Consider the following 26,618-nt stretch of genomic DNA (forward strand, 5'->3'; position numbering starts at 1 on the left):
TGCAGGTAATATACCTGCAGACAACTGACCCCTTTCCTTCCTGGGATAGAAGTTTGTCCTGAAATTGGAGGGTCGCTTCAACATCAAAAGGGTTAAATAAGTGTTAAACAGATAATTTCCGACATGTTATAGCATATCTTTGTGCTGGTTTCACATCTGATGGCCTGAAGTACTCCGTAGCACTCCTGGGTGAAGCCGTTGGCCAATTGATTTCCTCTTGGCCTTTGCATAGGGCATTCCATCAGTGATTAAAAACTGTAAATGGTTATCTTCTTGATAAATGGGAAGTCCTCTTGCTGATAGTATACGACTATCAGATATTGTGAATAGACATATATCATATTCTTCAAAAGGAACATTTATTAGTTAACTTCAACCGTAGGAACCTTTGAAATGCAGTCATTGTTGCTACTACTAATGACTCTCCTTCTACCGCTACCTTATAGCCCTCTAGTGGGAGCCATTCGAAGAGGAACATTGAGCCTGCCGTCCCTCATTGTTGTTCTCGCTCCATTAGCACAGGCTATACCTTTGATCAGCATTGCCAATTAAACTTGTGCCCTGTGTTACCTGTAATTTATGTCTAGTCTAATGAGTTCAGAAGAAGAGCGTCACTTTGGCCTGAACAGTCAGCTCTTTTTTATTAAAACTTTTTCTCCCTTCGTTCTTGTTTTCATTTTGTTTCCTTTAATGTGTTGTTTTAGTTTATGGCACCCTGGAAAAATGATCATGTTGTGTGTTGTATATGTCATGCAAAACGCCTTATAGGGTCTATTTAATGGCTATAAAAAGAGCCGTTTAATATACATGTGTTTTTACTTCATCTGTTTTACTAGGTGTTTGCAGTTCTCTTCCGTGCCTTGACAGTAATGCACAGTGCCTCTTTATTTCAGCCCCAGTCTTGTCTTTTATGTTGCCATTTATTTTCCTTTTTTTATGTATTTCCCACACAGCCCCCTATTTAATCTGCTAGCATGTTAAATTTTAACTGGATTGGGGCCATACAGCTTTCTATAAAAATGACAGGGCTTCAGCGGGTTTCACCTTTTCTGGAGTGTTTTGACATGCGGGGTTCCTTGCGCGCCCCTACCTCTCTTTTATGATCCAGAAATAAAAGCCCTTTTCTTATTATTGAGCTTGTATACGCTGTTTACCGTCATCTTTCTGGAACCATGAATAGGGCTTTGTTTGGAACGGTCTTTTAAATTTGCTTTGTTCAGAGATTTCTTTTTTTTTTTTCTTCGTATTCCCACAATGTTGATTTGACAAATCGGGTCCAGATACACAAGTTACTACTGTGGAAAGCTGTGTGTGATCAGTTATGTGTTGTTGTTGTCTGCCTTAATAGTTCAGGCATTGGGATATTGACATGAGTGGATTTCTAGCATGCAGTTTTATTAAAAACCTCTCTGCAATCAAATTTTCATCTGACTACATTCCATACAGAGCACTTGATTACATATGGCATCGCACTATTGGAACAGTCTATGAATAATCTAGTGCACTGACAACCTGGAGCTGTCATGGGGGATCGGGATATCTCATAGATATTGGCGACCACGTGAAAGTAAACAAAAAGTTTTAAAAAAGTTAAACTTTCAGCTACCGTCACGGATCGGATCCATGAGGGGAGTTGAGAGTACTCATCCCTGACCTGTACGATGTCCCATGGCGATCTGGTCCAGAAAGGACCTGACGCCCCCTTCTGCGCATGCGCGCCAGACTCCATACGTTATGCGAATATGCAGAAGGTTTGAAATCTACTCAAGGATAACAGCAATCATGTAAAAATTGTATTTTTTTTTTTTTTAATTTTACACTTTTTAAAAGTTAGTTTCATCTCCCCTTACGGATTGTATCCGTGACGGGAGATCAAATGACATACCTAAGGTCTCCGGATTTATCCCCCAATGGGATCTGTATCCGTGGACCTTACCCTGGCTTCTGTACGTCTGCGTTGGCAAAATAGCAGATGCATGCGAAAAAGTTGTTGAGTGGTCCCTGGTCACATGATAAAAAGGTAGCAATCTACCTTAGGCTGGTCTCACACGACCGGATGGAAATTGCAGATTCTGCATGCATTTGATCCATGGTAATATGTGGATCAATCAATCGCATTGGATTACACAATGCCGCTCACACTAGCGGGTCGGAATAACGTAATCCTCTCGCAGAAAACAGAATGCAGCAGGTGCTATTTTACCGCTGATATCCGCAACATAAAGCCCATTGTGCTCCAGGGTCGCGGATGTACCCGCAGCCTATACACATCTACATTGTGTACGGGCTGCGGGTACCCGCATCATCGCTAAGCGACGGTGCGGGAAATACAAACAAAAAAGGTGTACTGCGCATGACTGCCTGTGTGAGTACGCAGTTAGGCGCAGTACACAGGGTCACGGCTGGGCTCACAGCTGGGATCTGCTGCAGACTTCCGCAAGCAGATTCCACATACGGCCGTGTGTCAGATCACTACCTGTAATACGTAATTTACAAGAAGCCCTGGGAACGCTCGCCTTCCTGCAGTTCCAGGAGCAGCTTGTTGAGCACCTTGAGACCGCCGCACCTCAACAAGCTTATAAAAGCCTCACAGAGTGCCTCTTTCTACACCCCATCCCTTCCACTGAGGTCAAGAAATACCCCCCAAAAAAGCATAGGAGGAGGAGGGATACCCGGCTTTATTGCCCCATCTGTCCATCCCAACCAGCCTCTGTAATTACCCCGGTCTTCGGAAATACCACACAGTTCACATTATTACTTTTATCTAAGATTAAGGAATGCCAAAAGGGAGGGGGGGAGGGGGATTATTTTTAGGGAGCCAATTTTTTTCTGCACAAGATAGTAATGGGACCTGGAATTTATTCAGTTGTGCTCTAAAATCTAATGGGTATTACCTCCATTATAGGCAGAGCCATGTGTCCAGTAAGCAATGCTGAACACAGAAGAACTCGTGCTATAATATTTGGCGTTTGTCTCCCAATTTTTCCTGCTTGAAACAAAGGAAACTGTCATGAAAGTGACATATTTATGAAAAAAATTAATTTTATTTTTTTTTCACTTGCATAATAATATTGCTAAATACTGTGGGATCAGACTGCTGAGTACACACTCAGATAAATGGGCTAAGTGATCCAGATTTGAAAATGTGGGTCACTTGTGGGGGGCTCATATAATTGCAAGTGTGCAATGGGGCCTATATCACCTTCAAGCAAAATGCCTTTTCTGAAAGCCACTGGCTGCCCCTTTCGGTTCGGGCCCCGTTGTGCATAGAGATACAAGGTTAGAGCCACAATGGATATGTTTCTGAACACAGGACAAACAGGGCTATCTATTATGGAGTGCTAATCCTCATTTTCATGTGCACTATAGAAAAAAAATTGTCCTAAAATGACTTATTTGCAAAAATATGAAATTTTATTCTCTCTCCTCTTAATTGCATTAACCTCTGTAAAAATAAATTCTAGGGTCAAAATACTCCTGACCCCCCCTCAGTGAATACATTGAGGGGCATACTTTTTTTAAAATGGGGTCATTTGTGGCGGTATCTATCATTCTGACACCTATGAGCCTTTGCAATGTTGGCTTGGTGCAGGAAAACAAAATGTTCTTCAAAATGTCGATAATTAATGTTAAATGCTTTTTAAAAAACTAAAGTTTCTCAAATGTGCATCCAGAATAAAGTAAACATTGAAATATACATCTTATCAAAAGAATTCACAGTATGTTTGCATATATTTGAGATATTGCAGTTGAAAATGTGAAAAAATGATTTTTTTCAACATTTTCACAATTTTGGCACTTTTAATAAATGTACGCAAATTCTATCTGTCTAGTTTGACCACCTAAATGAAGTACAATACTGTCAAATTTCCAAAATTTGGCTTGGTCACTAAGGGGTTAATCTGTCCTGGTCAACGTAATGGACATACAGGATCAAGACGGAGTTCAGGTACAGCACAGTTATAAGAGCTTCCATGTGTCAGTAACATGACCACGACAGAATAATATGCCCTGGGAGTAAAGTATGAAGGTTCCTATTGAATGATTGCAAGTAAACTTCTAGAAAACCATGAAGGCATGCCTAAGGAAAATTGCATACCTTTCCATCATACAAAGAATAGCCTTTAATTGTATAAACCGGAATACCCCTTTACGTTTTTAGGTGGAGCTACACTATCTTATACTGTAACATGGACTGAAACTTAAAGGGGTAATGTTTTGATGACCTGTCTGCAGGATAGGTTATCAATAGTTTATTGGCAGGGGTTCGCGGCTCGGTATCCTCGCTGATCAGCTGAACCCCAGGCCCACTATCAGTGTGAACAATGCTGGAGGCGGATAGTGCTGTCAAACCTTGCAGCGGCCTGGTACTACATACACCACTTCCGTTTAGTATGAGCTGTGCTTGCAGTACCCAGCCGGGCCTCTGCAGTATGTACAGCACTATCTGCTTTTAGCCCTGTTCATACTGACAGTGGGCCGTTATCAGCGGGGATCTCGACTGGTGGACTACCACCAATCAACTATTGATGACCTGTCCTGACGATTGCTAATCAATGGTATATGAGTCCCAGGAAGCCCTTTAGTATTTCATAGTAGTGTCCTTAATTTCGAAGGCTGCGATTTACAAAAAAAAAAGTTCCAAGTTGTTCTTTAGAATCTTTTCAGAAAGTATGCTGGTGGGAGGATTTCATTACGGTACTCTATAAGGGTACGGCTTCGCCTTTTATATGCAGCTACTGTGTATTATGTGAATATTTCCTTGTATTAGACTAAACTACCTAAAATTTCCAAAATGTGTTTGGTAATTGTTGAGCGTTCAGATGTAGTATAAAGCGGCCGCCGTTCGCTCTGGTATACCTCTCATGCAAATAACTTCACTTCTTGCAGGCCATTAACTCAGGAAGAAATTGCACTGAGACGAGAGCTCGCAAGACAGAAGCACGCTGAAAAGATGGCAATCAATCAGGGACCGGAGCCGGCTCCTTCCAGCAGCGAATGCCAAGTGCCTGTAAACAGTGAGAACACCAAAGGCAAGTGTCTGTCCTTCCCACTTTACTCACTTTTTCCTCCTAGAGTCTTAAGTGAATGCAATGTAATTTTCTGATCACTGTTCCTACTATACAGGCAGCAATTACGCATTATTAGAAGCCTCACAACTTGCTAACCATTGCTGACACCAGTCAACAGACAACATAATTACCGGCAAATTAGCTGTTGAGGTGGTGTGAGCTGTACGTGGTTAGTGATCAGCTTATTTATGGCCTGCCCCTGCCAATTCCTTCACTACTTATGTGCCAATCTCAAGTGCATTGCAGATCGAAGGGCTGCAGAGTCTTACATACAAAAGGGAGTTACTGATGCCTCGTGGCAATACTGTATATGTATAAAATGCCATGGACTTGGACATTCTTTGCATTTCCTATGCGGCTATTAGTGTACATGGTAACACATTAAATTGAGCAGATTGGCACTTGCTTTTCATGTATGTCATTCGCCTTGTAATATTTGAAACGGTTCATAACGTTTAACCCCTTGAGTGGCACGCCCGGAAATCTTCCGGGACTAGCTCCACTGCCGATAGTGATATAGCCCGGAAGATTTCCGGGCTATGTATCACTATGGGAGCTGCAGAGCATAATGCCACAAGCTGTTACATTGTGCTCTGCCTGCACAGTCCCACACAGAACAAAGCAAGGGCTTTGAAAAACCAGCAGAAGATATTGCCGATCTGCCGGCAATCTCCTGCTTCTAAGTCTCCTGCTTTGTTTACAGGTTGCCATAGAGACCATCGGCTTGTCAGAAGCAAGCCGATGGTCTCTGTGGCAGGGAGAGCTGGTGCTTGGCTGTCAGAGGACAGCTAGGTACCTGCTCTTACAGCAGAGATCAGAGAAAACCTCTGATCTCTGCTGTGTTAACTCTTTACATGCTGCAGTCTGTGACTGCAGCATGTAAAGGGCTGTCACCATCGGACCCCCGGAATGTGATCAGGGGGTCCTGATGGGTCCCTGTGGAAGTCCCCTAAAGGGACAAAAAAAAAGTAAAAAAATAATAAAAACACTTGTCTCCCTTTACTTTGTAAAAAATCAAAAATACAATCACACATGTTGTATCCATGCGTCGTAATGACCCAGAGAAGGAAGTTAATACATTTTTTAACCCCTTAATGACATGGCCCCTTTTTTTCTTTTTCCCCCCATTTCTTTTTTTCCTCCCCCCTGTTTAAAAAATCACTACTTGTCCCGCAAAAAACAAGCCCTTATATGGCCATGTCAATGGAAAAATGAAAACGTTATGGCTCTTAAGACGCAACTGCAAAATTAGTTGAAATTCAATGATTAGACCATTTAAAAAAAACTGCCCTGGTGGGTCTGACAGGGTGGTAGGAAACCCGCCACTCAAGGGGTTAATGGACCATACTCATTGCCAGGACTGGTCAAAAATGGGGACAAGCCCGTTACTTCAGCATTCAATAAGCTCTAGAAGGCTCTTAGATTGTATTGCAATTTGCTGAAAGAAATTTAAGCAAGTTAATTGGGGAAGCTTACTAGAGATGAGCGAGCATACTCGTCCGAGCTTGATGCTCGTTCGAGTATTAGGGTGCTCGAGATGCTCGTTACTTGAGACGAGCACCACGCGGTACTCGTCTCGATTAAACGAGCACTGACCATTGAATTCAATGGAGCTGGCAATATAGCCGGCTCCATTGAAAGCAATGGGCTGCCGGCGATCTCAGGATGAATTTTCGGGAAGGGCTTAAAAATATAAGCCCTTACCTGAAAATCATCCTAAAATGTGTAAAAATAAAAATATGTCAGCATAAAGATCGTTCTCCTCTGCCACAGCTGTAACAGCTGTGGCAGAGAAGAACGATGTTAGCCCATTGAATTCAATGGAGCCGGCAATACAGCCGGCTCCATTGAAAGCAATGCGCTGCGGGCGATCGCGGGATGAATTGTCGGGAAGGGGTTAAATATATAAGCCCTTCCCTGCAATTCATCCTGAAATGTGTAAAAATAAAAATATATATATATACTCACCTTTCCGCTGCAGCCGGAGTTCAGCTGCGGCCGCCGGCAGTCCTTCTGAACTGCTTCTCTATACTATTCAGCAGCGGGCTTTAAAATCCCCGGCTGCTGAATGAGCTGCCTCTCATTGGTCACAGCCTGACCAATGAGAGGCAGGTCTCACTCACACACCCATTCATGAATGGGTGAGTGACTGCCTCTCATTGGCTCAGCGCAGGGACCAATCTGATTGCCGCTGTATTGCCGGCTCCATTGAATTCAATGGGCTAACATCGTTCTTCTCTGCCACAGCTCTTACAGCTGTGGCAGAGGCGAACGATCTTTATGCTGACAGTGCGGGGGGAGGGGCGCTCTTGCCGCTATTGTGGCTCAATAGTGGGACCTGGGAACTTGAGATGCAGCCCAACATGTAGCCCCTCGCCTGCCCTATCCGTTTCTGTGTCGTTCCCATCACTTTTGTGAATTTCCCAGATTTTCACAAATGAAAACCTTAGCGAGCATCGGCGATATACAAAAATGCTCGGGTCGCCCATTGACTTCAATGGGGTTCGTTACTCGAAACGAACCCTCGAGCATCGCGGAAAGTTCGACTCGAGTAACGAGCACCTGAGCATTTTGGTGCTCGCTCATCTCTAAAGCTTACGTAAGTATTAGCATATACTTTGTCCGTGTCGTCCCAAATAAGTTGTTATGGCCAGCTGCCTTATGGACTACTTAGATTAGAATGGTGGAAGTAAATTCATGTGGTTCCTAATGGAGGAGCACCTGAGGATGTCGAAAAGAAAGCAACAGTCTGCAAATTACAAGATTGTCTTTTACTTGTCAACAGTTAACCAAGTAGGTGACGTCTTTAAGGCAGGGTTCACACAGGGCGGATTCCCGTCGGAAATCTCGCGGTTTGGCCGATGCAAAAGCCGCGAGATTTCCGCCGGGAGAACCGCTGCGGTTTAAGCCGCGGCGGCTTAGTAGCGGGCCGGCCGCTTGCTTTTCCGTTACGGCCGGCCCTCCCATAGAGGAGAGCGCGGCCGCTACGAAAATAAACAAAAAAGGAAAGGTAAATAGACATGCTGCATCTTCTGAAACCGCGGCTGCGGCCGCAGCCGCGGTTTCAGCCGGACTCACCGCAGCGGATTGGCCGTCCCGTGTGGACGAGGTTTCTGAGAAATCTCATCCACATCCGCCCTGTGTGAACCCAGCCTAAGGCATTCATGTTGCGCACCAGCCGCACATACCTTGGATAAAATGATAGCCATAGTCAAGGAATGCCGAGAGCCGTAGTTTCACAATAGCTGAAGAGCACAGATCTATGTGAGCAAATGTGCCTTAGACCAGTGTTTCTCAACTTCAGTCCTCATGGACCCCACAGGTCATGTTTTCAGGATCTCCTACAGTAAGAACACCTGTGGCAATGTCTGAGGCACAGGCAATAATTACATCACCTGTGCAACACTGAGGAAATCCTGAAAACATGACCTGTTGGGGGTCCCCGAGGACTGGAGTTGGGAAACTGCCTTAGAGCATTTGGCCAACAACTATATAAAATTTGTGGCCAGCTTAGAAGGATTTGAGGCATCACTAGAAGCATAATTGTAGATCAGCACATTGATAAAATTGCCATGCCTTATTTTCAACAAACAAAAACTAAATGAATGAACTAAGTTATCTTTTGACACCAGTTGTAAAACATACCTAGCTTGGCAGCTTATTCTGGAAAGTTGCCTGCAGTGTGTACTTGATAAAAACCACTAATCTGCCCATTATGTGACTTGTATCCAGCATTTATTAGCAGATTTTCCCATCTGATTCGCCATTGTTCCTGAGCTGGTGTGTAGACTCGCTGCTATGATGTCTCCCCTACAACGCACACAGAAGAGGAGATCCTCTTTATATAGCACATTCTTATAACTGTATCAGAGGACATTATACAGTAGTACTAAGCAGTGTAGATAGGATTGCATCACCGGGGTGAAATAAAACACTCAAAGCTGTGATTTTGCCTCGGTCTCCTTCCAGCAGCTCCTCCCACCCCTCCTCCCTTAATAGACTTCTATGAGCAGCATGAAACAGCAGCAAGCAAAGACTCACTCCCACTTGCTGTAATTTTTTTTCTGTTACTAGCGATGGATTTCACATAACAGACAGTGGACAGTAAGTTAGAAGGAAGGGAGTCCCTAATGGCCAGCTCTTTAGAGGGATTTTTCAGCACAAAAATGTAATTTGATGTACATTGTGAATTGCACTTTTGCTAGTTAGCTCATCTGCTAATACATAAGCCAAAGTTTGTTGTAAGTACAGTGCTAACAAGTGAACATTGTGCGTTCCTTGTGTCAGAGTTGCTTAACCCCTTCCCGCTCCAGGACGTACATTTACGTCCTGGAGCACTGGGGTATGTATGAAGAGAGGTCGCGGGACGACCTCTCTTCATACAGCGTGGGCGTCAGCTGTTTATTACAGCTGACACCTGCGGGCAATAGCTGCAATCAGCCGTATGGCCAATCGCAGCTATTAACCCTTTAAACTCCGCTGTCAATTCTGACGCTGTGATTTTGTGCGGCCTACGCACGGCTGACTTCCAAGAAGTCAGTGGAAGCCGTCCATCCCGCAGCCATTCTGCAATCACCATTGCAGAATGGTTGCGGAACCGCATCATCACTATAACGAGGGCGTGCGCCCTCCTGTACCGCGAATGTGTGCTGGCACATTCACAGCAGAGGAGAAAACTGGTGGAGAGGGGTACGCTGGGGTCACCAGCCTATCACCAGGTCGAACTCTACTGCGGGAATCCTGCATGCGGGGTCCGACCTGCCCGTGTGCCGTGGTGAGCAAACGGGTGAATTACATTGATTTTCATCAACCCCAGAGGTTGAGTAGACTTCTTCAAGACCATTCTATGGTGGACTCCCCCCTTCCGTTGTCTGAAGCGAACTTGTATACAGGGATATTTCTACATAATTATTCCATAAGGCATTTCACTCATCCATAAGCCATTCTCTCATCTATATATATGTATAAAGGTGACTGACTGACTCGCCACTAATTCTCTGACATCCCGATGTCGTAAAAACATGAAATTTGGCACAAGCATTCTTTAGGCCCTAAATAGGAAAAGTAATGGGGTCACAACTTCATTATTTAATACTAAGTGCAAAAGTATTGGCATCCCTATGTAATGTAACTGCTTTGTGTCATAGAAACATAAAATTTGGAATGATCATTCTTTAGGTCCTAAATAGGAAACATAAAGAGGTTGCAACTTGATTATTCAATGCTTAATGCAAAACTATTGTCGCCCCTAAACTTCCTGGTGTCGTACAAACATGAAATTTTGCACGACCATTCTTAAGATCTAAATAGGAAAAGTTAAGGGGGTCACAACTCGATTATTCAATGCTAAGTGCAAAAGTTTTTGCACCCCTATCTAATGTACCTAATCTAATTCTCTAACTTCCCCATGTCATGCAAACATGAATTTGGCATGACCATTCTTTAGATCCTAAATAAGAAAAGCAAAGGGGTCACAACTCGATTATTCAATGCTAATTGCAAAAGTAAGTGCACCCCTATGAAATGTAACTTCTCGGTGTCATACAAGCGTGAAATTTGGCGCAGGCATTCTTTAGGTCCTAAATAAGCTATGGCACATTATGCAGAGGGAGATCAGTACATGCAGCCTGAGGAAAATCTGACGCTCCTCTGTGTATACATATTTTATGTATACTCTAAAGTAACCTTGAGTTCATAAAATTTTTTGCACAAACATGTAAACACCTGTATCAAATTAACTCGGGCGACGCCAGGTATATCAGCTAATCAGTTATAAGGTAAAGCACTGCACAGGTGTCATTACTAAGGATTGTAAGTCAGGAAGGGTTTTGTTTTCCCTTAAGGAGAGCACCTCGAAAGTGTGAGGAGACTTATAAGGCCATCCATGCTCCTCTGGGAAATATGCAAATAGGAATATGGTACAATACCCCTACAACGCCACCTATTGGAAGGCAGCATTCCTGCAAGTCGATGATAGGTGTTTTAACAAGCCTTATTACAGTGGCTGGGAATTGTAAGCCAAAACCAGGAACCATACACAGACAGCTGTTTCGGGGTGTTTGCCCCTCATAAGTGTGCAGTAGGTTTCTGGCTTGGCTAGTGAGAGCAATGTTCAAGTGAGTGAATATTAAAACCAATTAACCCCTTAGCTAAATGAATGCTGGAAACCAACTGACTCTACAATACAGTCTGGAAAGTCAGCAAGTTCTCTTTAAAATGGTTGTCTAATAAACTGACTATGCCGGTAATCATTTCCATAGATATACTACTCGTTCATGGGTCACACACTGATTGGTAAATGTACAATAAAGTCTCCGCCGAGATGATTTGTACAGATATTTGCTTTTTTTGTCAGAAATTTTTTAATTTAACTGAAATGTATTTTCTGCCTTAATCTCTTCTCAGGTGATACACGAACTCTGTCCGGCGAAAGGGAGAACCCGGTAAAAAAGTCAGACAAACAAGAAGCCGAGAACAAAAGTTATTTTATTGCGTTTGCTCGAGTCTTTAGTGGAGTGGTGCGCAGAGGGCAAAGGATATTTGTTCTGGGACCTAAATATGATCCTGCAGAAGCGCTGCCTAAGGTAACGTTTTCTTTTGATTTCAGACACTTTACAAGTATGCTTTCATTAAGCGTGAACCTTTCCTCTTAAGTGCATTCTTAGTCGTCTTGTTTTCTCTTATTACATTTCAAGACCACAAGAATGCCAATAGAAATAAAGTAACCTTTAATGGTGCGGGGCGCGCCTATTCCAGCTGACTAATTCCCCCGGAGCACAGCTGTCCGCCATGATCTTTGACATGTGCTCATCCGATGTTTGTTTCTTTTATTAATATAGAGAGGGCCATTTCCAATATACTTCACCAAATGTTGGTATGTCATGATTTTCTTATTAGACAGACCCAGACTTGTCTTCAAGGAGCTCTTACTAATGTTAAAAGGTCCTGCCCCTTAATCAAATAAGTAGAACATCAGACTATAACAAACAAAGAGTCTAGGAAAGAAAGACAAGATTGTCCATGGCAGATAGAGCGATAAATGGCACGTACTTCTTGTTAGTAGGAGAGCAGGTCACAGAATCTTTTGCTCTAGTTGTTCATTCAGTGTACCTATAGGCCCAGCAATGGAGATACATGCAGTAGTTTGACTTTACAGAGTATCCGTTTTAGCCCGTGATAAATATACGGTGCTTGGTCCTGGGCTTTAAGCTCGTCTGATAGCAAAAGTGCAGCGCAGGATAAAAGCTTCTCCTCATGCAGTCCAGAAAGATGTTTTTAACAGCGTCTGCCTTCTCCTTTCCAGGCTACATAGCACTCAATGAGCACTATGTACTAAATAGAGAAAGCGGAAGTGTTATTTTTCCTATTCGACCCGGCAATCTTGACCTCCAGGTGCCCCCTGTTACAGCAGAGCTGCAGGGTCCTAGCAGACCCTGATGAGCTCTGTTAGTGACTATTGTCACACTAGGGAAATGTTTTTTTCTGTAATAAGAAAAAGACAATGAAGTCTAATATGACATCATGGGGGATGTCATACATAGATGGTAAAAAAAAAATTGTTACAAAAATAAGTTTAAAAAAATTACAGAATAAAATAAAAATATATACATAAAAATGCAAATGACACAAAGCCGACACCAACCAAAAGCGAAAAGGAGAAGCACATTCCTGTAATTCATTTTAGTGTAAATATACTAATTTTAAAAATGAAAAACTCTAAATAAAATGTGGTGGTTTGTTTTTTTTAAAGCTTTTTACCCCCCAATAAAACTAGAAAACAGAAAAAAAAAGTCAGTTAAAAATATTATTAAAAAATAGCCTTATCTGTCACAGAAAAAAATTCAGCAAAAATAATTTTGATAACTGAATAATAAAAATAGGGCTGTAAAACCACCACATGGGTAAAATCCCTAAAAAGTGTCCGGTCCTTTTGGATCAAAACAACCTGGTCCTTAAGGAGTTAAAAAAAGTTTTTTTGTTTTGATTCAGTTGATAGTCCTTATAGTCTTTTTCTCTGTGGTGATTAAAGTCACTTTGGGGTAGAAAAAGAGGTAATCCGGATAGAAAAAAAAATCTGAAAACAGAGTGCTGCACAAACATATAAAAGAATGTGTACTTACCTGACTTGATCCCTCGCCGCTCTGCTCCCCACTTGCTATGGCAGCAATGACGTCCCGACACAGAGACAGGTCACTGCCTTAGTTATGAGCAGCAGTCACACTTCCCTGGTGTCAGTGAAGTCATTGTTGGTTCGCTGTCTGGATAGCCCCCATTACTGCTTTTTTTTTTCCTGCCCTGATAACACCTTGAAGTTCACACCATTGATCCTCACCAGTTCTCCATGCACTGGCTTTATGGAAAGTCTTGTGGGGTTTTTTTGTGAAGCTTCAGCCAAGTGAAGCTTCATTTTATAGTATGGTAACGATACAGCCTGGAGCACTGATGGAAAAATATATTCCAAAGACCCCTTCCTTTTGAAAAGACCGCCACCTTATCCAGACCAAATTATTTGTTGGGGATTTTCAGTCGCACCATATATTATACATACTGGCCATCTTCCATGAAAAGATCAGTCCCCAACCAGAGGGAATGGGGGGGCTCGGGGATGGAGGAGAGACTCAGACAAGTGCCGCCTGCATGCTTTTAGTAAGGGTCCTTTTACATGGGACGACCTGTCAGGCGCAGATGCCCAACAGGTCGTACCAGGGATGATCCTTTTTGGGCTTTTACACATAGAATGAATGACAATCATTCAGATTCTCACTGGATCGCAGGAATCTGATTTATCTGCCTGTGTAAAAAAAAAAAGCCTTAAATCACTGTTTACAGTGTTTTTAGCTACATAAATCACATCTCCACTGCTCACATTTGCTGTACACTGATGCTAATATTTGTGTGTGTGTTAGGGGGGGTTCCCACTATGTTTTTCACTATGCTGTGGCATTTTGTCTGGAGTTTTGTCACAGGTGCAGAAAATAGCACTGTGTTGGAACCCCTGATTGAAAATGAATGGAACAATAAGCTGTCATTACTAAGGCGGGCACCATTTTGGTCTCGGTTTTACAAGGGTTCTGTTCATTTCTGTTCTATTCGGAGTATAGAATAATATAGTGAACTACATTATTCTGTTCTCCAAGTGTAACAGAAACAAACTCTCCATGTGAAATGGAAACAAACGTAACCCTTGTCAAGTGGACACCAAAGGGGTGTCTGTTTCACTAGTGATATTGAGTGGTTCTGTTTGTCTCTGTTTTGGGGGGTTCCGTCACAATGCTGTTTTCTGCACCTATGAGTGAACCTCCAAACAGAATCCCACGGCATAGTGAAAACAGTGGGAATGCTCCCTTAGACCGTGAGCAGGATCTGCACTTCTCTGTGTATCATATGTAGAAAAACAGCACAGCAGCACCTTCTCCCACCAGCTCTGAGTGAATCAAGAATCAGATGTGTGCCTTGCATAGGGGAATATGGGGGGAAATACGGGATCCAAGGCCTAAGATGGCCAGATATAGTGCTATTCCTCATGTACACACAGCAGCTTATTTTGAAAAGTCATCTGAAAAGTTGGATACATTTTAAGCAATCAGCAGGAGAGTAGCAGAAATGGTGTATGCATCCTATACTATGCCTTGCCTACTGGCCATATTATAAAAAAAACAAACAACAGGTTGCTTTAAAAAAAAAAGAAGAAAAAAAAAGCCCTATGCAGATTATTGAACGTGAAATGAGACAGAAATTGCTTTTAGCAGATCTGCTTCATTTAAAATATTGTTTGTTCTCATTGTCATCTGTGCAGTCTATAAGAGGGGGCGATGCCAGTCCAAGCTCTCTCCAGCAAGCATATGTTCATATGATAACACGACGAGCGGATCTACTTCTGATGCATGTACAACTGGGCCGGCTCACACAGTCGTGGTAGAACTGTCCTACAGAGCGCCGGTGACCGCGGGCAAGACGTTCTCCATGCTTTCACACACGTGAAGAGATGGCCCTAGGAAATGGACAGCTCGCTGGAACGCCAGTCCTTCATTTTGTCGCATAATTAATGCAGACTTGTAACTGCTGATTTGCCATATGGCTAACAGAAGGAGAAGACTGAGTGCTTACAGTATTCTGTTTTTTCAGAGACCTGCTCTATACAAATGTTACTGTTAATTTTGTATAATAGAGCGGAGGAGAGACAGCTTTTGTCTACCTTATCTGATACTACGGGGAGGGGGGGGGTTGTTTAAAGCTTTTTTTTCACAATGTATAAAAAGGACCAAAATCTTGTTAAATGGGAGTTCCACGGACTGTTGTTGCGCCCTAGAGTCAATGGGCTGCAATGTCCATCTGTTAAGTGCTATGTAAAAACTTTGTTCAGTAATGCCCCTTTTACCCTGGACGCTTTCCGTTTGATAGAGCACACGAGCGAGTGACGTCACCACTAGCGGTTCGCGCTTGTGCAGAACAGGCAGATTGTCGCTAAGAGTCGCTCAGCACTTCACATTCTATGTTACTCACTGAGCGGGGAGCATTTAGCCATAAGAAGAAGGGAGCGAACCAGGTTGAAACTGAGCGACAAACAAAAAGTGCATGATGGCTTGCGTTTAGACAGAACAATTATCGCTCACTTTCGTTCGTTTGAGCGAATTTTAAGCGACAATCGTTAGGTGTAAATGAGCCTTAAGACATATTTTTAAGACCAGCTTGATCTTAAGGGGTCCTGTCTTTCTATTTGTAGTCTTCTTTACCTTATATCCTGTACAAGACTTGAAAGCTTAAGGCCGTTCCCACACAACCGGATTTGAATTGCGAATTCCGCGATTGTATGATGTGCATTAGTGGGTCGTATTTGCTTAATATGCTTGTAAAAAAAAAATGCAGCATGTTCTATTTTACCGCAGAGCCTATTGTGCTGTATGGCCGAGGATATTGTATTAACAGTAAAAGGATTTGCACTGAGAGCACTGGCCCTTTAACAAATAATGCAGGAGAAATCATTGAAGATGATGGAGGAAAGGCAAACCTATTAAACAGTTTCTTTTCAAGTGTATTCACAAACGAAAAGGAAATGTCACACAAGATGCAGGGGAATAAAATGAACCCCTCACAAAATATTACATACCTAACACCGGAGGAAGTGCAGAACCGGTTAAAGAGGATTACAATCGATAAATCACCAGGCCCAGATGGAATACACCCAAGGGTTCTAAGGGAACTAAGTGATGTGATAGCTAGGCCACTATATCTAATAATTCTGGACACTATCAAGACTGGGGTTGTACGATTGGATTGGTGCATTGCCAAGGTGGTTCCAGTATACAAAATGGGTCAAGAAGAGAGCCTGGTAACTACCGGCCGGTAAGTCTCACTTCAGTAACTGGAAAAATATTCGAGGGGTTACTGAGAGACACCATCGTACAATACCTAAAGGAGAACAACGGAATAACTCTTCACTAGCATGGGTTCATGAAGGGTCGATCATGTCAGACCAATCTGATCAGCTTCTACAATGAAGTAATTCTAGGCTGGACCTGGGAGAGTCTGTTGCTCTCATATATCTGAATTTCTCTAAAGCGTTTGACACCATGCCGCATAATAGGCTGATATATAAAATGGGATAGCTCGGATTGGGTGAAAACATGTGTATCTGGGTAAGGAACTGGCTCACAGATGGAAAGCAGAGGGTGGCAATAAATGGTTCATACTCTGATTGGGCCACCGTCGCTAGTGGGGTGCCACAGGGTTCAGTATTAGGCCCCATTCTGTTCAATATATTTATCAGCTACCTGATAGAGGGACTTAACAATAAAATATCAATATTTGCAGATGACACAGAATTATACAAGATAATCAATGCAACGGAAGACAATGTACGGCTACAAACGGACCTGGATAAGATGGGGGCTTGGGCAGAAAAATGGCAAATAAGGTTCAATGTTGAAAAATGTAAGGTTATGCACATGGGCAGGAGAAACGGATGTCATCAATATACACTAAATGGGGTACTGCTAGGGAAAAGTGATATGGAAAAGGACCGGGGGGTACTAGTGGACTGTAGACTTAACTTGAGCAACCAATGCCAGTCAGCTGCTGCAGAGGCTAATAAGGTCTTGGGGTGCATTAAAAGGGATTAAAAAAAAATCTGTACTGCGCATGACCGCCTGTATGCATACGCGACCATACGCAATACAATTACACCTCATACACAAGATCACCGGCCAGGCTCACAGCTGGAATCCACTGCAGGCCTCCCATATGCGGAATCCGATCCGGTCGTGTGAGCCCGAAAAATACCTATATAAACTCATATATTAGGTAATGTTCATACTAGTTTTTTTTTCTGTCTCTTTTGAGCCCCATTGATTTAAATGTGACTTGATTCTGCCATAACAGTTCCTTTTATCTGCTATTCTGTTTTTTTTTAATCTTATTAGATAAAAATGCCCCTTTCTCCTTTTATGAACTACCTATCCTCTCCCCTGAATTCTACACTCTTCATTCACTCTGTTCACTGCTAAAATCTGTTTTGAGACACAAGACATATTATTAGGTCTCTGAGGGATCAGTTTACATGTTGCCCATAGAAGTGTATCGAAAGGAGGCGGAGAGGATGAAACAGTTGTAGAGTGAGACAGACAAATGCACAAATACTGCTGCTGGAGATGTTAGTAAGTTTTCCACCTCAGCTCTGCTGGATCCATACCTGCCCTGCTCTGTAATGCTGAATAAGGTCCAAGCATTGCTGCTTCTGAGTGTGTGCTGCAGAGAGATAGGAGAGCAGGATCTCCTATTCTCTGTGTGCCATGTATAGATGACATAGCAGCTAGGCTTCACCCACCAATTCAAGGAAAACTAAGAATTAGAGATATAGTCTGCAGAGGGGAAAGCTGGTGAAAATTGCAGGATACAAGTCATGTAATGGCCAGAAAAAGTGTTATTCGTTATGTGCACATACACAGCAGCTCAGCTTAAATGACAAGTTTGCTTTAACATAGGGCAGCTTCAAAACTAGACCTGACAGCCTGCCTGACTATCTCGACCATTAAAAATAGCAATAAAAACCTGAATGCATATGTCAACAGAGCCTATGCAAAACTTTCCTCAATACTGTATACTCACCTGGATGCTGTCTGATGCGTTTGCAGGTTTGGTATATCATTGGCACTGCTGGTGATCTATTAAGAAAAATCTATGCACTTAAACATTGTGTTTATCTAATTAATTTTTTCATATTTAACTGTTTGCATCCCTTTTTTGTTAACCTTTTGAAACCTATTGGCAAAGGCATATTCATGGTGTCCATATATTTTTCGGCTGGTAAATATACATAGAAATATATGGCTAGGTATTATGGCATTCATTTCTGCTTGGCATTCTTTGAGAAGGAGGAAAAATAATTTGATCCAGTGTGTAATGGACACCATCTGTTGTGAGATTGCTGTGCATGTTTTAACAGAAGGTTATGCGCTAGAGTTGACTAAATCCATTACCTACTATGATTTCAGCGCCGGCAGGATTTTCACATTACCAGGTCTGCTGACGGCTCTGCGCTCAGTAGATAAGTTCGGAGGGTTGGCTATGAGACTGCCCTTACTCAAAGATTCTGTAATAGTAATTGTGTCTATTAGTGGGGCTCCGCATGAGGCTGATTGAATGTATAATTGACTTGCAACTGCTTTTTACATATTGAATGAAGCACAATGGGGAGGCTGTTACTTCTTTAATTTTCATGGGTGCATATTTTATACACTTAATCTCTCATCTCCCATTTCAATAAAAAAAAAATTTATTTTGAAGGTGTAATTCTTGCATTTTTATGAAATTGCCCTCCCTGCAGCCTTTTGTTTATGTATGACCATGGAATGTCAGTGACATGTACACAAATTAGAACTAGAATTGCATGTTCTGGCAACTGATGCTATACATGTCTAATGCAGAGGAGTTCTGTCTAAGGCTTTTTTCCCGCGAGCGTATATCGGACACCGTTTTTCTCACTACGATCTGGGGAGTAAAAAAATCGTGAACGGGCGCACAAATCTAACGTTTGTGCGCCCGTTCAGACAGCATGGACCCTGGCGCATGTACGCCGAGGCTGCCATGCCCTCGCCCCTTTCTTCCCCCTCGCCGGCTCACCTCCGCTCTCCTCCCCTCTGGCAGCCAGCAATGGGAGGGGCGGGGAGGGGGCAGAGCTAATTGCCACCTTGTCCCGCTTCCTCACATTGCTGGCTGCGGACAAGGGCCAGGGAGTGGGCCGGAGTCATGCTGCTAAACTCACTCCCACCTCCTTTCTCCCGCTGCTGTCATTGGCTCCCATAGGAGTCCATGCAGTGGCTGATGTATTCTGGCCCAAAAGATAGTTCTAGAACTATCTTTTGGGCCCCTTGTAAAAACGCCCAGTGCTGTTACGTCGCAAAAATACAGCCATGTGATCTGATGCTTTGGAATCCAATGCACCAGATCACCGCGTATATCGGCTGACGGTGAAAATGGCGGGCCGATATACGCTCGTGGAAAAGAGCCCTAAGGCCCAATGTCCATGGGCGGATTTGATTTGCAGAATTCACACGGGTCACCCGTGTGGAAGATCCACGGTTCAAAGTGCCCATAAGGAAGCATTGGCATCCAGAATTGAACTAAATCATGCAGATTTGATTTACGGACTGTTTAGTGCGGAAAACAAATCACAGCTTGCTCCATTACAGTGCGGATGGGCTCAATAGAAGTCAATGTGCGCGAACGATCCACATTGCATCCGCAAATACAATTGTGGATGCACTGCGGATTGGAAGATAAAATCAACTTGGGAGATGGGGTTGTAGATTTTTTTTCTGCGCGGAAAAACAATTACATCTGCGATCTCTCACAAATGGTTTCCGTAGGTCTCCCGTTACGGAACCCGATCCGCTCTTATAGCATAGGAAAAGATATTTCTAAAAAGCACAGGGAGCAGATAACTGACTCACTTTTTAAACTTTCCGCTGATTCAGTGCCTCTCCACCAGAGCCCCAAGGGTTGGTTCCATAAACCTCTGCAGTAGTCGCATGCTGTTCATAATTCACGTGACCGCTGCAGCTAATCCCTGGCCCCAGCTCTAATGTGTGCATGAATTGCATGTGACGTCTGTAGGACTGTCTTTTTTTTCTTTGTCGTCTTCTTTTTTTTGTCATTTTTTTAATATTTTCTTCTATTCATTGTCTTTTGTTTTTTCTCTTCTTTGTTACTTTTTTCTTTATTTTCCTCTTTTCTTTTTTTCATTTTGTCTTTTTTTTTTTTTTCTTTCTTTCTTTATTTCCTTTTACTTTTCTTTCGCTTCCCATGCTCTTATTTATGATGAAAAAATTAAAAATCTTGGACAATCCCTTTTAATATGAGAGGAGTGAAACTGTGGGTATTATGCCAGGCCTGTTGTGTTTTGGAGGTGCGTAGCCACACAAGGTTTTGGTTAGGAAAATGCAATTACCAGTACACCAGGGCATTACCGAACAGCTCCTCATTTGTGACATTTTTGGACATTATGAGTGTGGCTTAGATGAGGAGAGTGGGGACTCCCACATAATGCAACATATAATGGGCATGCTGGGGATCAGGAAACCCACAGCATAACCTAAATTCTATGTGGATTTTTCCCACTCTGTGGATGAGGGTTCAGGAAAATGCTGTTCACAAGTTTTGTACTGTAATCTGTGACAAATCCAGCACCTCTGCACGTGGCCTAAAGGACTAAACTACTCTGCTATGTAACAACCCTTGTCGGAATATGTTGATTTCATGTCTTGTCTTTTGTATAACTTTAACAGCTTAAATGACCTTTTTACCTAACTTTTCTAACTTTGTCCCTGTTTTAGTTGCCATCTGATTGTTCGCTCACTGCTGACATCTCTGCCATCCCACATATGGCTTGCTGCACCCTGGATAGCGTTTACCTTCTGATGGGTCGTGAACTGGAAGACTTGGAAGAAGTCCCTGCAGGCAACGTCTTGGGTATGTCTTGATTCCTTTTTGTCTTTTTTCTTTCTACTACATGATGAATTAGTGTGATAATTCAATATTAACTGCATTGTGAGCGTCTTGCTTAGAGAATCCTATCTTCCAAACATAAATTCGCGGTCTGTCATACAATGTAAACTTCGTCTTGCATGGGTTATCAGGGTATATCATTTTTAATATCTAGTAATCCACTAATATCTACCGCATGGTACACAGCATAAAAAAACCAGTATAGCCATCTGACCAAAATGAGGTAGTCATTTCTCAACTTTGATAGATCCCTGTTCTTAAAAGCAGGTCGCCCACTCACATCTGATTGTCATCCCACTGATTGAAGGCACCTGACTCTAATTTCACCTTCAAATTGTTATCTGCTAATCTTAAAGGTTCACATAATTTTGCTATTCTCAGATATATGATATTGGATCATTGTCCTTAATAAATAAATGACCAAGTCTAATGTTTTGACTCATTTGTTTGATCTGGTTCCCTTTATGTAGTTTTAGGACTTGTAAAAAAAATGTGATGCAGTTTTAGGTCAAATATAAGTAGAAATATGGAAAATTTTGAAGGGCTCACAAACTTTTTTGAGCACTACTGTATAGGAATACTCTACTACTGTTGACTAGGTATTGCCATGTGGCTTAGCTGATAGATTTTTATTTTGGGTACCTCTATTGTTGATTAGTGAAATTAAGATGTAAAGAGGGCCTGTCATTGGATGGAATCAGTGGGGCTGGCTCGTTGGATGGCTCTGCAGCCACAAACTTTCTGAATCCCCATCTTCTCCCTTTTTTCTTCCATACTCTCCTTTACCCAGACAGGCTCTTCTTAGGGTCTGGCTCTCGACCCTCTCAATTTGTCAAATGGGCAGTCCCTGACACTGAGTAGAAGAGGGCTACCGGGCAGTGGGGACCTCAGGCACATGCTTCAATAGACTCACCATGGGGGAACCCTGGGGTGGCCAGTTCTATTTAATTAACTTTATTAACACAAAGCTTTAGCAGGAACAGCAGTAGTATCTTTCTTCACTTCAGCCATCTGATGCTGAGCTTCATGGATGGATAGTGCAGGATTTTCATCAGTAACACGGCTCCTTTTTCTCTCTGTATTTCACTAGATCTATAGTCTCCCGGTTGCAAGCACTCACGGTAGCCCATGGGTAGCACCTCCGGCAGACAGCGTCAACTTATAGCATTGGCTTTGAAAGAAGGGATGCACTCTCAGAGGTATTTCCTCAGGAATCTCTGCAATTCATTGGACTTCTTTTTTTTTTTTTTTTAGCAAGCTTCACTTCTCACAGGCCATAATAATTACTATTCGGCACACACTAGAAATGCAGCCCCGTCATCTCCTTCAGCACAGGAGAGCTCCTCTAATTTGGACCTTTCTCCCAGTCAATCAGTATAGCTATAAAGGTCCTGGCAGCTCACTGCATCAGAGCAGTATTAGATCAGAACATGTGACCTCCTCAAAGGTCCTTACAGGTATGTCTAGTTTAGCTGTAATTACATGTTGGTGGTTTAACCCTTTACACAAGCTTTGAACCATCAGCAACTTCTCCATTGAGCAACTTGAAGGTACAAACTTAAAGCAACAGATACACAACATTTTCTTATCAACGATAAAGTCTTTAATTGGTGCAGATATGCTAACACTACTGTTAGTAACACAGTGAGAAGGTTAAAGCTCAAGGCCTTATTAAACCTGTTTACATTCCCCACTTTTTACCCATTACCAGTCCGGCGATGACGAAAACCACACAAAACTGTAATAAAAATGTAGCAGTTGTAGTATACAGTTTGGTTACTTTGGAAACCCTCTTACAGTGACCTCGGACATCGCCCCCGACAGCGAGTGCAGGGACTGATCTCTTATAGCAGTGGGAGTCGGACCTAAGGAGAGCTTGTCCAGGCGATGGAAGGTGAGGATGGAGTCAGCAGGGCCACAGCTGCAGTGTCGGCCCCGATGATTGTATCCAGTAACAGCAACTCTTTAATTGAGATTGCAAAAACACAACGTTTCTTTTCCTTATTGAATAGTCAGCACATTTCAGTAGGACTGCGCCCCATTCTTGCCATCGGTATGATCACCGCCTATGCTACCCACCGCTCTTATAGTGCATGCGTAATGCTGTCAGAATGACTCTTATATGTTGTGGCATTCTTGTAAACAGTCAATCAGTGATAAAATAGGCTAAATATAGGATGTGTGCGCTGCCATCTGGTCATGTGAAATATAGTGGAAGTTAACTTTCCAAAACTGTGTCATGGAAAGTTAGAATTTCTTCCAGATGTGTGAGCCTGTTGTTTTTTTTTTTTTCTATTCTTAACTTCAAAACTTTTTCCAGAATGTGAGGAAACCTCCATCATGCGGTAACGTGATATTTTAAATCGGTTCAAGAACTAAACGTGAACAGTTATTGCAACTGAAGGGAAACTCATTATTTAATGCTTGTACATTAACCACTGCAAATCAGTAGACTGAAAAAAAAAGTTTACCTTTGATGAGCCGCTGTTTACTCTTTTTACCTTTAATTCTCCCTGTTATAAGGGAAAGCTATTTTAAAAATGGCCTCATCACTATACCCTACTAACAGCATGAGGAGAGAAACTATGGGTACTTTTCCCTATATTATGCCTATGAAGATCGCAGCAGTCAAGATGGAGCAGCTGTAAGGAACTTAATTTCCTTCTCGCCATTTTTTTTTCAATGCCCTAATTAGAGGGGGCGACACTCATCTAAACGACTGCACAAGCGCTGACGTCGCCGCTAAAGTTGTTCGCACCCATACAGAGCGTTTAGACAGGCAGAGATCACCGCTGGATCGCCGGCTTCTCACTTAGCGCTTCACATTCACATATGTGCATTCTATATGAAGCGCTGAGTGTTTATATTCGGTGAGAAGCCCACGATCCAGCGATAATCTTTATGCTGAGTGATGGTCAGTGATAACTAATAGTAAACGTTTTTTTGGAGACGATTATCACGCATTTTAGTTAGTTTGAACTCGTTTTGAGCGATAATCGTCCCGTGTAAATGGCCCTTAAGGCAACAGAGCCCTCCCATAATCTGCAACTCATATAATGTGTCGGTAGTGTTGTGGCTTCCATCAATGCTGCAGCAAAATCAACATTAGGGCCAATACAGATGTAGTAGCGCAATTGTTGCAGATTGTCCAGAAAATCTGCAGCAGAATGTAATACAATGCTTGTGAATGAAGGTTTACCAAGCCCGTATCACATGGCAGAATCTGTGTGCATGGTAGACTGGCCCGTATTTTGCAGATTTCCAGCGGGTTACACACTTTACAGTGCAGAAGTTGGAATCTGCAGCACAATCTGCTATACGACTTCCAGCTTTATTCTAACTGCAGGGAAAAAAAGTTTGCATTATTTGAATCTAATAGAACAAATAGAGAGTAAATGGGCCGCTGCTATCACTAGGCTATGCTTCTGTGTCTTACGTATAGCCTTCTCTGTCCCCAGCCAGTACATGATTCCTCTCTAGTACTGACCTGGGAGAACAGTTTCTGTGTCATTAGGTCTATGATGCAAGGCTATAGAGCAGGGAAGGGGGATCATTACTGAAGGAGCAGTATTTTAGGTAAATTGACCGTTCATTGAGGAGAGTGGGGGTTTTTCTCCCTCTATTCAACTTGCCCTGTAAAAAACTGTTTTACAATCCGGAGAATGCTGATGCTATTATAGAATGGCTAATGAGACATGGCTTAATTTTCTGTCACCCTACATTGCTTTTCAGTTATGTTGGAAAAAATATTTTTAGAAAGAACCTAAAAATTCTGCACACATGGTTGTTTTGTAACAATCACAGAAATGAACAGTGACTGGTCCTTCTTGGAACCTGTCCCTGATTTAGAAATGAATGTCAAATTATCGTAAATGCTTCAGTCCTTCTGAACTTGTTTCTTACATGTTGTGTTAATGATTTTCAAAAAATATCTTAAAACACCTCCTCGTTGCAGTATAAATGCATCCAGAGCTTTACCATCTTTCCTTATGGCAATATAATCACCTCCTGAGCTTCACCAACCCTCCCTATTGCAGTGTTATCACCTCTTGAGCTTCAACACCCTCCCCATTGCAGTTTAGTCACCTCCTGAGCGTCACCATCCCTCCCCATCGCCGTGTAATCACATCCCGATCTTCACCAACCCTCCCCATTACAGTTTAGTCACCTCCTGAGCTTCACCATCCCTCCCCATCGCCGTGTAATCACATCCCGATCTTCACCAACCCTCCCCATTGCAGTTTAGTCACCTCCTAAGCTTCACCAACCCTCCCCATTGCAGTTTAGTCACCCCCTGAGCTTCACCATCCCTCCCCATTGCCGTGTTATCACATCCCGATCTTCACCAACCCTCCCCATTGCAGTTTAGTCACCTCCTAAGCTTCATCAACCCTCCCCATTGCAGTTTAGTCACCTCCTGAGCTTCACCATCCCTCCCCATCGCCGTGTAATCACATCCCGATCTTCACCAACCCTCCCCATTGCAGTTTAGTCACCTCCTAAGCTTCACCAACCCTCCCCATTGCAGTTTAGTCACCTCCTGAACTTCACCATCCCTTCCCATCTCAGTGTAATCACATCCTGGCCTTCTTCATCCCTCCCCTTCTCAGTGTAATCACCTTCTGATCTTCACCAACCCTCCCCATTGCAGTGTAATCACCTCTAGAGCTTCACCAACCCTCCCCATCGCAGTGTAATCACATTCTGATCTTCACCAATCCTTCCCATTGCAGTTTAATTCCCTCCAGCACTTTGAAAACCTTCAAATATATCTTTCCACTCCACCTCCGCAATATATGTGTATGTGTGACCTAGTGTATGTTGCCTAGTCTCTCCCCCACCACAATAGACAAGATTATTCAAACCTCTCTACTTGCCCAGAGAGAGGTTCAAGCTTAAGGTGTATTCATTACACGGAACAATATCGTTCAAAAAATCACTGGGTCGTTCCAATTTGAATTATCATTCAGTGTAAATGAATCATTAGCTCGTTCACTAATCATTCAGTTTAAAATACTAATCGTTCAGTCGTTCATTCACTGATACACTGGCTATGAATGACTGAACAATTTAGCGAGCAATCAATTTATCTGCCTGTGTAAACAGGCTGCACGAGCGGACTCTGACATTGGTCACTCGTTCGAATGATAAATCGCTCTACTTAGAATCCCACTTACTCTCACACTTAGACTTGTGCTTTCTTTCACCCCACTGCCTGTAGTGCTAATGGCCAGCAGCTAATGAATCCCTAATGTGATACCACAGCTATATGGTGCAAAACCTAAAATACTCCGTTTTCATGTAAACAGCCAAATGAGTTAATTTTGAGCTTTTCTGCACATTCACTAAATCACATCTGATCTCACAAACTACTTAGAGGAGACAGAATGACTGTGACATGTCAAGTCAATACGCCATCTCTGAAGACCACGTCTGAGCAAACCCTGCCCCACCACCTCCTTTCATTCATTTAATAGCGAGTATTCGGCACTGGGAAAATAACAGCACACACAAAGGAGGCAAACACCGCCGCCGTGATTGGGA

General features: G+C 42.7%; 1 protein-coding gene across 1 annotated transcript in view; it reads left to right on the forward strand.

The window, feature by feature from the left end:
* The window catches only part of EFL1 (elongation factor like GTPase 1), a 212,992-nt gene that overhangs the window by 52,949 nt on the left and 133,425 nt on the right, over positions 1-26,618 (forward strand). The window contains exons 13-15 of the mRNA XM_066592683.1: positions 4,891-5,033; positions 11,478-11,656; positions 20,903-21,038. Of these exons, the coding sequence (XP_066448780.1) occupies positions 4,891-5,033; positions 11,478-11,656; positions 20,903-21,038 (458 nt within the window). The remainder of the gene's footprint in view (positions 1-4,890; positions 5,034-11,477; positions 11,657-20,902; positions 21,039-26,618) is intronic.

This window comes from Eleutherodactylus coqui, chromosome 2 (genome assembly GCF_035609145.1).
Source record: "Eleutherodactylus coqui strain aEleCoq1 chromosome 2, aEleCoq1.hap1, whole genome shotgun sequence".
In the NCBI taxonomy this organism is placed as follows: Eukaryota; Metazoa; Chordata; class Amphibia; order Anura; family Eleutherodactylidae; genus Eleutherodactylus; species Eleutherodactylus coqui.